The 15654-nt window shown below is 35.0% G+C and overlaps 1 protein-coding gene across 3 annotated transcripts in view; it reads right to left on the bottom strand.

Moving 5' to 3' along the window:
* Window positions 1–1882: 1882 nt before the first annotated feature.
* Window positions 1883–15654, bottom strand: part of WWP1 (WW domain containing E3 ubiquitin protein ligase 1) — a 58050-nt gene continuing 44278 nt past the window's right edge. For all 3 annotated transcript variants that reach the window (XM_014256184.2, XM_088051213.1, XM_005517048.3), the window contains 11 exons: window positions 15489–15561; window positions 15325–15396; window positions 14230–14318; window positions 11465–11624; window positions 8626–8759; window positions 8394–8534; window positions 7364–7484; window positions 6097–6201; window positions 4650–4746; window positions 4282–4354; window positions 1883–3058 (listed from right to left, as the gene is read on the bottom strand). In XM_014256184.2, coding sequence (XP_014111659.2) covers window positions 2959–3058; window positions 4282–4354; window positions 4650–4746; window positions 6097–6201; window positions 7364–7484; window positions 8394–8534; window positions 8626–8759; window positions 11465–11624; window positions 14230–14318; window positions 15325–15396; window positions 15489–15561 — 1165 coding nt within the window. In that variant the 3' untranslated portion in view covers window positions 1883–2958. The remainder of the gene's footprint in view (window positions 3059–4281; window positions 4355–4649; window positions 4747–6096; window positions 6202–7363; window positions 7485–8393; window positions 8535–8625; window positions 8760–11464; window positions 11625–14229; window positions 14319–15324; window positions 15397–15488; window positions 15562–15654) is intronic.

The following is a 15654-nucleotide window of genomic DNA, read 5'->3' on the forward strand; positions in this document are numbered from 1 at the left end:
TAGTCAGTAGAACAGTCTAGAAAAAAATTGACTAGAAATACCTAATGTTTGCTTTACTAGGAAAAGGTATTGTAATCTCTAGGAGGAAGATGAATAGCATAAATTGCTTAGACTAACCAAGCCTGAGCTAAGTCAGTAGCAAAAATTCACACTTGAGAAAGAATCTGGGGCTTGAATTAAAGCCTGATGCTGCAAAACCACATTTAAAACAGGGTCTAATCAATTACCATAAAGTAATTATTTCTATTAGTAAAGCATCATAATGAAGTCCTCTGTGTCACAGAGTCTCAGGGTGGATGATGGGAGTGTTTGAGAGAGAATTTTCTGCATTCATATTCTATAAAAACATTTGTGTAGTTGCTTCTAGTAGTTTTGTGGCACCTTTCTTTACATGCCTTTTCTGCTGTTGCCAAAGGAAGACTATCCAGGTACTAAAAGCTGTGGAGTATGTAGTGAAAAGCCGAGTTGCAGGAAGAAAGGAAACAACAAAACCCATGAACTACACAATGGCTCCTCCAAGCAGTATTACTTCCCTGGTTCCCTGGTCGGGATCTCCAACCATTGCTGCCTTCCCTCTTTTTGCTGTCATATTCACTCCCCCCAAAGATAGGTGAAATATGGAGAATTCAAGTGGGAAAAGAAAAAATTACAACATAGTCTTACTGAAATTCCCAGAAAATCAAAGTACTGTACACATGTGCACACAGGTATATTATTTTTGCTTTCTTTTCCTCCAGAGCCATTCTTTCAGTCAGGCCCTTGACACCAATTCACAGATCATACACGTGGATAGAAAGCTACTGGCTTTGGTTTTTTCATGCTTACTAATCCTTACCCCCAGGAAAAAACACTGCAAGTATAAGACAGCTAACGTTATCAAACAATAAAACAACTACATTCTTGTGATGTGCTGTCTTTTTTATTTTGTTCAGTTACTCACAGATTCACAAAATTCAGCAGTTGGTAGTGGGTCACCAAGTCATTCATTAGTGCAAACTCATTAACTGTGACATTTAACCCTCCTTGTCTTTTAGGCAAGTGACACACACTCCTGGTGCCTGGCCTTTGACCTCGGTTTGTTTTCTTAAACTTCCTCCATTCTAACCAGCATTAGTGATAATTTAAGTGGATTTGCACTTCAAATGAATTTAGTGTTATATAAAAATGGTTTTGCAGAAGATACTTGGTGGTGTATGAAAAACCCTCAAAGTGGTGGAAATTTTTGAAGCTTTTACAGAAAAGTTCACATAAGACAGCAGTCTGTTTGAGCCCACTGCACCACTGCTGTGACCAGAGCTCTCTACAGGTACAGCTCCCAGTGTCAGCTGTGCATATTGAATACAAAGCCTTGAGACAATCCAATATGTAGAAAAATAAATTTTTGGCAGAATTCAGCTGCTGCATTGGAAAGATACATGAACAAATACAGCTAATTTTTTCTGCATGTACACTTTTAACAGTGCAATATGACATGTTAACACAAGTGTGTTGAATCGTATTCTAAAATCATTTTCATGTGTGTACAAAATTCTGTGTAATTTAAATGTCATGGAATTTACAGGTAATATTTAAAGCATATTACAAATGCTGATTTAAAACACGTTTTTACTCTATAATAAGGAAGCACAGTTTGCTAAAAGTAGCGTTTAATATAATTCACATGAATATGGTGTTAAATTTTAGTATTTTTTTAAACACGTCTTTGCAGATCAGCAAATATATGCCAATAAAACTAATTTTGAAATGCTTTTATATTACTGTGCATTTAGGACAAACCTGACCTACATAAAAGGATGACAGGTTTTAGACTGTACTTCATTCAAGTACATCTAAATTTCAGTAAGAACATTAAAGAAATGAGATTATTTAATACTAAATAATATTTTTATCTGTGCAAAGCGTAACTTCGATTTTATTTGAGTTTACTAGATCCAGTATCTGAAACTGAACAAGAACACAGAAAGCAGCAAAATTCACATTACCTTTTTTATACCCTTACAGCTCAGTTTACATTAATATAATTCTACAAAGTTATAAAAAGGACACAGATTGAAAAGGGAAACCAAATAAACAAAACAAAACCAAATAAAAAAAAAAAAAAAGCCTGCGAGACACCAGACCAAGAAGAGAACAGGTAATATTTTCTCTTTTATTATTTTTTCTTTGAAGATTACCTAACATCCTCATGGTAATAACCCAAGGTACTATGTAAACAAATTTCAATGCTGCTCAAATGAATTAAGATACTCTGTTCAGCTCCTGCAGTAAGTCAGAACAGTGGCACCAGTTCCTTTCAATGTTAAATCACATTCATCGCATTGTACATGACTCCTGTGCAAGTAGTAAAGGCTTTATTCGTGACCTTGGCTACATCAGTAGAGAGGGATATATCAGCTATTTATGTATTTTAAAAAAATGACAGAAGAACAGATTCTGTCGTCTCAAATACCAGCAGCATCTTTCTACATATTTAGGATACGTTTGGCCTAAGCCTTTAACACCTTTTAGAACAGCCATGCAGTAAAACAAACTTGGAGATGTTTCTTTAAAGAACACTGAGCAGTTTAAACATTTTTCTGAATGATAAAGCCAAGATAAAGCAAATCCAGGCCCTTTTAAATGGCTGCAACTTTTCATACACTTAAAGCTCTATAAAACTAGAGCCCATTAGTATATATATTTATATTTTTATATATATATATATATTTTAAATAAGTCTCTTGTTTGCTTTCAAAATTTATGGAGGGGTTTTTCTGGTCTTTTGAAAGGGCAATAAATAAAAGTAGAAAAGGCTGAACTGTTTTGCATATATTTGTGGAAGAACAGAGAACAATTAAACTTTTGGAGTTCCAGAAAGATCACTGTACAGAACAAAAAGCTTATATACAATTAAGTGTGCAATTTTAGTTGGCTGGGCCTTTTATTATGCAAGGTATCCATTTCGACTAGAAGTCACTTCTACTCTTGTCCAAATCCCTCAGTTTCTTCAATGGCAAAGAGCAACTTCTCTTTTAGTTGTTCATAGCTTTTATATGGTGGCAAATCCAAACGATTAAAACTGAGCAGGAAAAAAAACCAGAATTTTGTTAAGTTTATCTAAATCCCATGTAGAGCTATGCAGAACTCAATTGTAATAGTAGAAGTTATAAATGTTCTGATTTAACAATTAGAAAAAGAAACAACAATCAACGCAATCTCACTGTCTTGGCATTTCTACAAGAGGTAAAAACAAAGTCTCAGAGGAATATTTTAAGAAACAAGAGTCTGTTACCAGATAAAAAGCCAGAATGGTGAAAAACTAAAGACTGTCCGACATACAGGGAACTATAATACTTAGAAAAAATACCACATAAAAACATGATACTTAGAATAATAATTACTTATAATAGTAATACATAGAAAAGGAAATTTTCAGCATGAAGTTTAATATAATCCTAGTTTGATACATCTCCAAATTTCAACAACAGCATAAAAAAGCTGAACTTTCCTCCTTCCTACAAATGCTTGGATATAGGTTGGTGTTTATTCCCTCTAAACTTTGCCCTAAAAGGCTTCTGCCAAAACATATAATTTCATGTCTTCCCCAAAATTATCCTAGATAAATTACAGTTATCTCTTGCAAACATCACTCAAAACAAAATCCAGTGAAGAAAATGTAAAATGAAAGACAGTAGCAGTTTAAAAGTATGATGATTATCATTGTCACATGTTGCTAAAGGAAAGTGTGTCCATTTTGCTATAAAAAATATAAAAAACTGATCTGTGTACCTGATGCACCAGTTCAAGTATGCACAGGAATGCCAAGCCAATAATGGCCCATCTGAAGCCTGGTGGGAGAAGGTATCAGCATTCTTGGCTGAGCATCCTTGTTTTGAAGATTTACTGACGTTTCTTTCATGCTACTTCTTCTTGTGACTATACATTTTATCTTTTATAATGTTACTGCACAATAAATTTATCTACTAACTATGTGCCTACTACTAACATGACTTGTTCAGTTACTTAATATTCTCTAAAATAATTTGGAAAACACCTTTCAGTTCTACACAAGGATGTTCTCATACTTTTGATAGATCTGACACTGACAAACTCTTCAGGTCAGTTGCAAAACTTAAGAGGGCAGCTAGGAAAGTTTTCAATACTGGCATGTCAGGGCAATCAAATGAAGCTGAAGATGGAGACAGAAAATTAATCCAAATTAGATTTAATTTGATTTGGCCAATGCAAGGCTGGAAGAGATAAACTACTAAAGGCACAGAAAGTTTACACATAACAACTCACCAAGTGTGACTTCTTGGTAACCAGGTTTCCTTACCAACTTTTTCAATGCAGAATTTCTGAGGACCATTACTTCCTAGAAAAGAAGATTTTGAAAAGTGTAATCTGTTCCTTGCATACATGATACATATGTGACATATGACACAACTTGGACACAGCAGAGTTCATTAGTTACATGAACATGCTTCTGACAGAAACAAGCTAATTTCCAAACAGCTTATAAACATATTCATGAGATTTACAATATAAAAATCCCTTCTAGATGCAAGGTGATGAACATGAAGTTTCTCTTATCTGTACACTTGCAGCATGGTTCATTTGCAAATGAAACAGTGACAATATAAAAGCAGTTCTGGTCACCTTTTACTTACCCATTAGTTCAGCAAATCCACCCAGTGGTAATCTGCAAGTGCCCGTGACAAACTGCAGAAGTCGCATGCGAACCTCGTTGTCTGTTTCTTTTACAAACTAGGCACAGAAATTCAAATTACTTAATAAAAAGCTGGACAAAAACAAAAACCCCATGAGATGGTTGAAAAACTATAATTCCATTTTAAAATACACCACCTTGTTCGGTTGCATTTCTTTATTTTAGCAAAATTGGGTGGAGGGAAAAGAATGGTGATTTCAGATTATATGCACTGGAGCCATTATAATGTAAAGGCTGGGAACAGCAAATAAGAAGAATTCTTACCTATTTTATTCTAAACTAAAATATAAATCATGCTAATGTTTTGTATGAAGACTACTGCCATTGTTATTAAACAAAGGACTAGTCTAGCCACAGAGTTGGGGTATTTCAAGACTAAGAAAAATATGCATATAAATGTTGATACTTTAAGTTCTGCTATAGATTCTTTCAGTACCAAGCATCTTAAAAAGATACATCATCAGTTCTTACATTATAAATAAGATAGGAAATAACTGATTTGCATCACTTTCCCAGAGAAACTTAGTCAAAAGCATCTCTAAAATGGTGGTTTTTCAAAAGATAGGACCCTAGGTCTGACTTCTCTTCAGGAAAATCACAGAAACTGAGAGCCTGAGTAGTGTTTGAGGGTTTTTCTTAGTCAACTTCATTAAAATGTGAGTGAAGACTAGCACTGGCTAGACTGGAACAGTTAATGTAACAAATAATCATAAATACTATGTGACATTTTTAGATCACAGAATGAGAATGATTTGAGTTGAAAGGGACCTTACAGATCATCTAGTTTCAGCCCCTCTGCTATGGCAGGCACACTTTCTACTAGACCTGGTTGCTCAGAGCTCCATGCATCCTGCCCTTGAACACATCCAGGGATGGGGCATCCAGAGCTTTTCTGGACAATCTATTCCAGTGCCTCCCCATCCTCACAGCAAAGAACTTCCTCCTAACATCTAACCTAAAGCTACCCTCTTTTTGAATCCATGTCCCCTTGTCTGGCACTACATGCTCTTGTAAAAAGTCCCTCTCCATCCTTCTTGTAGGCTCCCTTCTGGTACTGGAAAGTGAAGATACACAGGTGTACTACATATAAGAACATTTAGGAGGCAGATCACTAAGAATAAAATATACCTCACTGAATAATCACTAAGGACAAGATACAGAAGAAAATATTCATAAGCCAGCATCCATATGTAATATGTGTATCTATCTGCCATTTCTCACCCTAAAGTATCCTCCCTAAAGACCAGTAATCCTTCTTTCCTTCTCTGCAAAGAAAAAAAGAAATGAAGCTGTAAGAACCTTCATTTGGACAGCCTCCACTCCACATCATTTGTGCTACAAATCAAAACAAAACCTACAGAATTCCGAAATGTAACTGATGAACATACCTGCCAGAACCATATGATCTGCTTGCTGTTCCTTGTGTAATGACGATAAACAGTGTTCCTCTGCCAGTCTGCTAAATCAACTTCTTGCATACCACAGAGCATAACCTAGAAAAGAGAATGATTTCTTCATATTAAACACATAAATCAAGAGTATTTTCTATTTTGTATGAGACATGGTAACAAAAATGGAAGTTTTTGCTCTGAAAAAAGGATTGGTAATTTTTTTTATTTTACTACACAATTAGATTTTCCTTTATCTTAAGGTTACAGAGCTACTCCAAAATTGTGTATATATTTAAGTGGTCTGAAAGACTGAATATCAGAATCTCGGTATCTTCCAACTAAACAGATCAATAATAAAATATACTACCTTTCCCATAAGAGGAATTTTAACACTAAGGAGGATATTACCCTTTCCATTATATCTTCACCTCATACTCCAAAACAATGATGATTAAATTGCTGCTACTGCTACTACTAATAAAGATAAAACATACTGCAAAAGAAGTCTGAAAAGTATTCATTACAAGAGGCAATGAAAGCTGAAAGTTCTAAAGGCAAAGCCTTCTACGAAACTGAACACTAAGACTGAGCAAAATCTTTTCATAAAAAAAAATCCTCCCTATTTAACTTAAGATTTCAGAAAACTGCTCATTATATACAGGGAACATTGGCAAGTCACACAGAAATAAATGAGCACAGCACTACAGAGTCTTTTGTCCCTATTCCAAATCACAATCCCAAGAGTGAACACAGGCCAGGCTGATTGTTAAGTAAACGTGGAGCATGCAAACAATCCCTGTTACCTGCCCTTGGGTTGCATACTGAGGATCTGCAAAATTCCATTTCATGCCTTGTTGGTTCCTCTAATTTTCTGTCTTTAATTATAAAATCTCTAGAACCTGTCTTAGATCGTGTATTTGATACCAAGCAATCACTATACATTACAATCAACTTCTGTGTCATCTGTTACACAGTAATTCTATCCATCTACCACAAAGGGAAAAAGTCTGTGACTCATAGATCCATCAGTGATCTTATATACTTTCACAGAAACTTTCAAAAATACATTTTAATGCTGAACACCACAAAACATGGATTCAGTTTTCATCATGATCTAACCCCATTGCTCCTAATAAATTCTTCATGTTCCAGAAGCTATCAAATGCAGCATGTACAGATGAGCGATTCAAGCTGACCTATCCATTTAATCTCTCCGTAAGTATTACCTTTGCAAAAGGTAAAAATGCTGAATAAAAACCCTCACCTCCAGTTCCTTTTCATCAAAATAATGTAGCCATTGTAGAGGAACTACTTCATTAAAACCATCAAGAAAAGCTTTGGTTTGTTCTCTGACTCCCCGAGAAAATCGCCACTCTGCCATAAGCCTGAGATAGAACAAAACCAAACATGAATTAAACATCAATTCACATTCAACATAAGAAATTCAAACACATAGGATTGCGTATATATTCCCCTCAGGTAAGAATCCCTCAAGCTTCACTTCTTACCTGTTCAATTCCATCAATTATAAGGAAACTACTACACTATATTATCACAAATCTTCAAATTTAGATAATAGTAAAGTAGCATGATGTAACTTAGATTACGATTACAGTTAAAAATAAATATTGTTATTAACCTTACTTTATCTATGTAGTATAGAAACTATTTCTCTGAGAAACTGGAGACTGCTAATTTAAGTAGAAACTTTATGTGCAGCACTGGACATACACTGTATCACAGCAAAGGGTCTGTGTACATCTGCTTTTGGGATCACTGAATAGACAGATCAGAAACAGAGGTTCAGAAAAAGAAGGGTAGCGATAAAATTAGGAAATAAGCAGAAAAGAGTAGCAGAAAGTTTTAAAAAACAGTTGAAATCATAGCACATTACACACCATTCTGAATTTCAGTTTCCATATTTATAGCAAAGTTCAAAACAATTTTAGAATCTTCTTCCAAACAGGTATCTTCCCTCTACCTGGATTTGTTACCTGAAGTTACTGAAAATAGGCTTTCTCATTACAGTTTCACCTGTTCTCTCACTGTACATATAAAAGCATGACAGGTCACCTTCTCTCCGTATGGTCTCCTTTTGTACCAAGAAATTGTGTATCAAGATAGCAACATGTACCATGATACCATTTCAGTAACAATCACAAGAATTACACAGTAACACGTGAAGAAAAAGTAAAAATAAAATAAAACAAAACCAACAGAAACCACCATCTTAAAGAGGACTAGAGCAACAGGAGAAACATGGAACACTTCTATCAGCATCTACACCTTCCTACCCAATATATTCTTCTTTGTTCTCCTCAGTTACCAAGATATTTGAACCTCCTGATTTCAGTTCATGTGAGGTTACTTTTCCTAAGAGCTCCATATCCACACAGAAGTACATTTCCAAGTTACACTCCTCAATGTTATTATCCCTGGATGAAAAGAAAAAATATTGCAATTAATTCTATATAAACAAAAAAATCCATAAAATATCAAAGACACACACAAAAATAAACTACAAACCTTATCCAAATTAGGGAGTTATAAAATTCAGTATCAATAGATTCCAGGTCTTTAATAGTAAGCTTTTTGCTCAGCATTCGTTTGTAGAAAGGCAGAGAAAAACCAGTGTCAATAAATTTCCCATGAAACAATGCCTGTTGAACAGAAAAATACGCTTAGTTTTTATTGAACTACTGAATTATTGAAGTATTTCTGGACTTGAAGGTTTTTTTTTTTCATTCTCCTTCAAATAATAAAAAGTGCCAAATAGCTGTAAGCAGCTTTATAAAGCCATATTTATTAAGAACAAAGCATTAAATGGAAAGCAAAAAAAAATGGACAAAATTCATCCAAGCATATGTTATTACAATTTAGAAATTCTTTGATTAAAAAGAAACTTTTGTAAAAGGACTTCATCCTTTCTTCCCTTAATTAGGTGAATAGACTAACTGTCAGGTGTTATTTTATCCTACTTGATCAGAATATTTGATCCTACTTGAGTATTACTGCCATTTCTTACTACATACATACATCCAGCAACATCATCCTTTACAGAATGCTACTGCAGCTTGAAAGAGCGAGCTTTGGGAATCACATTTTTTTGTAGGTGAGTAACAGAACTGAGGACTTAAGTTCTCCAAGAAACTGAAAAGAAAAACCAAAACAAAACCCAAAACATGGTCACACTTGTCTCATCACACGTGCAGATAGGGTGTAAGCTGATTTCTAGTACTGAAGCATAACATTACACACACACACACACACACACACACACAAACACAGCGTGTTAACCGCTACACTGACTCAGTGTGTTTGACAGCTCATGAAGCACAACCATAACCATGAAAACCATTTTTTTCCCCTCAGCTTTATCAAGTACACTTTCTTCACTAAAATTCCTCTTTTAAAAAAAGCATCCTAAACGTAGGCCATGTATGGCATTCATTGCTTCTCTTACCTCTCACCTGAAATTCTGTGAGCAGAAGAGCCAATTAGCAGCCCATTTCCTCTAGGCTCCATCCTTTTTCCTCACCTAATTTCCCCCCTTTTAGGCTTAGTCTAAGCATGCATTTTCTTCTGCTTAAGAAGATCTTGAAGAGGTTCTCTTAAAGGCCTTTATTTATTTATTTGTTTATTTATACATCTATTTACTTATAAACTAGTCTATTCTTCTCATGGGAAGGTGATCTGATAGAAATTCCATGTGAAGCGCAGCATCTGGGCACATGATTTTCTAATTTTGCAAAATTAAGCTCTTAAAATCACCTTATTTGATGTGTATGATAATCTTACAGCAAAATATAAAAGTTGCCTCAGACAGCTTCATTTAACAGGTTTTTATTACAAAGTTAGATGTGTATTCTTTATATTTAATCCTGTTTCAGTTGAAAACAACTGTGGCTACCTCAGTACTTAAAACTAAAAATCTCACTACTATTTTAGAACTGTGAGAAGAACAGAAACTGCAACTGCATTTCCCAGTTGCTTTATTACCTGAGCTATCTAAAGCCACTAGAGGGTATCCCAGGAAGCACTGCAGAAAGCTCAGTCCAGTATAAACTATGAATACACACAAACCTTGCAACAGACCACACCAGGCAGCATTACACGGGTCTCTCTCTCGCCCCACTTAGGGAATTTAAAATATAAATGCATAAATACTTCAGGAAATGAAAGTTTGTCTTTTAATTACATTAATAAATTAACTTCTCTACTATGATCTGTACTGTTACGAAACAGCTTTCCTAAAGTTAACATTTCTTACACACAATATCAAAAATCATCAACTGAAAGAAACACTGGTTCAAGCACCTAACTGGCTTTACCACACCTTCCTGCTAAGTGGCCCTGTAACTTACTGAGGAATCTAAAATAAAGAAAAAAGGTGGCAACCTATTCAAAGTGTTAACCCAATGAGGTAAATTTTCATGACAGCACAAAAATTGTGAACTCAGCCATAAAACTCTTGAAATCAGAGACGTTATTCTCATAATCAAATACATTTCTTAAGAAGCATCTGTAAGAAAAGCAGAAGTAAGAAGCCACCCAAACCTAATTTATTTTAAGTCTGGAAGTGTTTTTTCATTTATGTTACACTTGGTTTATATTTATTCTAATTTTGTACAAAAAGCCTGAACAACACAAGGCAATATTCTCTTCAGTTTGAAAATGCACTTGTATCTACTCTTTTTGGTTTCACTGTTCACCAGGTTGAGGGATGTTGCTGAGGACTACCTGTAGACATGATGATTATGTGGAAAGATGACTTTATCACTACATGGAAGGAAAGAAATGTGACAGAATAGGAGTCACTACAGAAGACTGACTCAGTGGTAAAGAAGAAATGATACAACATGCCTGATCAGCTTGCAGTTTAAGAGAAATCGGATGTCAGAGAATCAGCTCCCTGACAGCTTGCGGTCTCCTCAGTATCTGACTTTTATATCCAAGCATATACATTTAAATTAAGGCCCAGTGTACTCTGCAAAACATTCTAACTCATTTTTTCAAATAAACTAAGGTATACCAAGTCCAACTGAGGAGCCTTTTTCACAAAATATTAGTCACATTTTTCAGAGCATCAGTATTCAGACACTCAGACAACAGTTTGCATGAAGTACACACATCCAATTGATAAAAATAAAGTATTATATCGAACATCATATTAATTTTGATCACTCTCCCAGGAAACATGAGTGTGCAAGAGGCTTAACTCTCAGGGAATTGGCTCAATAAATTTATATGCCTTAACCTTCCATTTCTATGAGATTAATTAACCTTTAATAACTGTACAAACAAATACTGTTCAGGAGTAAATGTATAGCTACAGCAAATACAAAACCTTAAAAATCTAACCTACCATGGCAATAAAGCGCCCAATGAAACAGAAATATGAAAGATGGTCAGGATTGATTGTTGATGCTGGATTTATCTGCAGGCAATAGTTGCTCTTGCCAGCATATTCAAATAGGCAGTACATAGGGTTCAGTACTTCATGGGAAAGCAAGAAAAACCATTCTCTAAGGAAAAAAAAACATGTATACACATAAAAACCATCAAATACAGATGTTTATCACCATTCCCCTTAGGTAACTAGCAAAATGGTCAAAATATATGCAAACTTTGAAAAATAATATAAACAGTGTTGTATTAGAATCACAGAATAATATATGGTATTATATATTTCTTAAATATAGAAAAATAGTTATCAGACCAAATAATGTTACAAAATCATGTTTTCCAAAGTTTAGAAATTATGAACATCTTGAACACACCCTCAGAGCACAGGTTTTAGCTGCCTATTAGTAACATTTTTCTTACAGTCCTTGCCTCAACCAGTACGCAGCATTTACCCTCCTCATACCTACTTTACTGTCTACAACTCCCATCTTTACTCAAAAAAATCACAGATTATTCCATGCTTATTATAAACAATTTAGATAAAACAAATCAAAACAAACAAACTGAAACCTCAGCAGACCTTATTTGCTTTTCCAGTCTGACAGCAAAATACTCATTGAGTTACTGTAGTTTAACAAATTACCATACATTGGTGAAGCCTACACAACATGACAGTGTAAAAGTACCTTTTTGCTGAGGTTAAATGAATACATGTTTTTCACCACTTTAATTTTTTTCAACTCAGCTGATCTGAAATAATACCAGAATCTGGTATTTCAGTGTTCAGATAGGTGATTTTTATAATATTTCTTGCTTTATATTATTTGCATATAGTATTTGCAGAGGCCTCAGAAAAATCATATACACTCAGGAGCTTTTGTATTAGGCACTAAATGCTTGGCAATAAACAACCTGGCCTAGAGATAACCCATAAAAACAGCTGAAAGTCTGTCCTGTAATAACTATAGGGACTGAATTCCATTCTGACTGCCTTTCAGCTGTCACAGTTAAGAGGCATCTCTTCTATCCATGTATTTACTCAGGATCAAGGAACAGAAATGAGGTTTGCTGGCATGTTTCTCCTAACAGTGCCATGAAACTTAAGTCATGGATCATGATTCACTATGATAAGCTTCCAACCCAAAGGCCAAGTAGAAAAAGTAAACAGAGAAAGGCAGCCAGGATCCAATAACCCTAACAGATTCCATGTATCTTTCAGTAAGCACATGAATGTTGTACAGCATTCCAGGCAAGGCATTACATTAACTACATAAAAGCATCAAACTTAATAGGCATTTAAATTAGAACAAGTCAGATAACAAGGGAGGAATAAACTAAATTGGTCATTAACAAGTAGTTGCAGAAACAATAAATTTTTCACATCAACAGCTAAAACTTGCCACAGGACATAATGTCAGATTGGTCCTGCTACATGCAAGGTAAAAATCTGACAGGAACACTGAGTTTAGTCTGCTGAGAGACAGCTGATCTATTATTTGTATTAATGAAGTATTTTGTTAGCCAGCACATGAACATTTTTTCAGTGTCACTTAGGAATTCTCAGCTCAAGTTACAATGAGATCCTGGCTGGTTCTCAGTTTCACATACAAAATCTTGGGCAAGTCTTAAGTAACTATGGAACTAAACTACTTATGTTTTTCTTATTTATTTATTTATTTATTTATTCTCCTACTTTTTTGCTAACACATTTCAGTTAAATTATTCTAGCATCTTTTCTATGGAAAGATCTGTGAACTGTTCCAGTTCCCACCCTAAACCTATGGCCCTCACAACAGGGACATCAACCAAACAAAACCCATGCAAAGCAAAAACTGAATTCCTCCCTGCAATCACTCCCCAAACATCTGTGTGATACTGTAATCAGAAGCAAAACACCACATACCTAAGGAAGCTCAACCTTCAGAGGCAAGCTTCCTTACTTATAAATACTACCCATTTTCACTGAATTCAGTTTTAATGCAGGAAGCTACATAAAACCAGAACAAAACCAACCCAGAACATCTTTACGTTAAAAAAAAAACAAAATAAAACCAAAACAACCTAACAAGAAAAACTCTATCACCTATGACCTCTTCCACTTCCCTTGATATACAGTAGTGCTGAATTTTTTTTCCTAGCAATAACATTTCATTCAAACAACTGGCAGCAGTAGTCAGTGGTTGTATTCTCTGTGGTCAAGAAATGAAACTTTGTCTATGGTTTTCCTGTTATCAGATTTTTCCCCTCTAAGTTCCGCTTCAGAGTCTAGAAAAACCTGTAGTCCAGTTGTTTCACGTTCCAGTGGAGCCACATAGCCTGTCTGCTGTTCCTTCATGCCTGCACCACTCTCATTTATTTCCCTTCTGTTCTTATCAACCCCAATCTGGTGTTCACTTCCCACTTTTCCAAATAAGAAGAATACTTTATTTTCCTACAGTCCCCACTTCCAGGAAAATTGAACTTTCTATCAGAAAGTTTCTAACTCAGTCTAGAGTAATTAATTTCATTCCAATTTAAACATCACTCTTTGTCAAAGAACTGAACAACTGACACCATAGTTTTACCAATGTGAAGTTATAACCTGTGACAATAGCCAGTATTGCCAGTTCCACCTCCTTAATACATTTAGGGGGACTAAAAAGGTACATAGGGTCAGACTGCAAGAGAAATCAAGGCTCCAGTGATATTAAAAAGACAAAAACTATTTAAGAAAATTTCTTTTACCTTGCCAAGCCACCATAGTCCAATCCTTCTTCTCCTCTAAATATAACATATAATCTTCTCCTCAAATCATAGGGTTTTAATGCCATAATCTAAAAAAAAAAAAAAATCAAATTAAAATAAATTAATAAGTTATAAATTATGCATTGTCACTACATCACTCAGATGTAATTTATGTTGATACAGAAATTGTGTATATGTTAAATGTTACACAAATTTGAAAAGCAAGTAGACCATCTCATGGAACATGCAATCAATGAACTACAGACAAAAATACCAACTTGGACTTAAAATCCTTGAGCAGCAGACTGCTAGAAAGTAAAAGGAATAGCTGGAAAGTATTGATGTATGGGTACCCTGTTCCTACATTCTTCCTCAGGCAGTCATTATTTAAGGAAAACAGGCAAAAAGGCACTTCATCTGATATTTATGATTTTTGGTTTTAGGGAGATCACTTAAAAGAAATAATTTAATGCAGACTAAGTTCAATATACTTTCACTTATAATATACTATTTACTTATAGAGAATCCTTGCAAAGAGATCTTGTGGTGACAACAGCAAGAATTTTCATTGTACATTGGCTGCAGACTGTAAGAGCTCCAAGACTGTAAGCTTCAATTACACAGACTTAATCTTTGAAGGACAAAGTAGCACACCAGTTTTAACTGGAGAAAACGACATATTGTAAGGTAAGGTATCTAACACACAGGAATGAGAAAAGCAAATCCAACATGGTTGATGCCACAGTAGGCTAAGCTATGGAACCCTACCACAGGAGTCTGTAGATGCAAAAAGTTCACAAGAGGAGCACAGGAAGCTCAAAGAAGATAAATCCCTTGAGGATTACTGAAATACTCAGAAACCACTTCAAGCTCAACAAGCATTTCAATTGTAAACAGATGGAAAATGAAAGATCGTATGGTAAAAGTATTATATACAACACTTATTTTCTAACAGTCTTCCCTAAGAAACCCCCACTAGCTAACACCAGGGGAAGATTACTGTGCCTGAAGGGCCATTAGCCTGAACTGGCTATGGCCATTCTTGCTCGTCTGCTTTGTCTTGATAAACAAACACAGTATTTTTTGCAGGCTTACTTGCTGGAAGGAATCCTCAAACAAAGTCTGTCTGGATACATTGATTTTCACATGACTTGGCAGTGCATTGGACTGTAATCATAAGGCAATAACATTAAAAGGCAGCACATAAATATATAAGAACTCATATAGTTTCAATAAATAAATAGTTAGTAAATCAGTACCTGACACAAGTAACGGAAATGAGCAAGTTTCCACCTAAAGCTACGCTCATAAGCAATCTGTGGCCCTTTATTTCTGTAAGGAAACATATTTGAGATACATTAAGCATGCAGACATCAAATAGTACTTTCAAAGCTAAACAACAGCATGAAAATATCAAAAACACAC

The sequence above is a fragment of the Pseudopodoces humilis genome, chromosome 1, assembly GCF_049639895.1.
Source record: "Pseudopodoces humilis isolate 2021_Gansu_Grassland_sample_001 chromosome 1, ASM4963989v1, whole genome shotgun sequence".
Classification (NCBI taxonomy): domain Eukaryota; kingdom Metazoa; phylum Chordata; class Aves; order Passeriformes; family Paridae; genus Pseudopodoces; species Pseudopodoces humilis.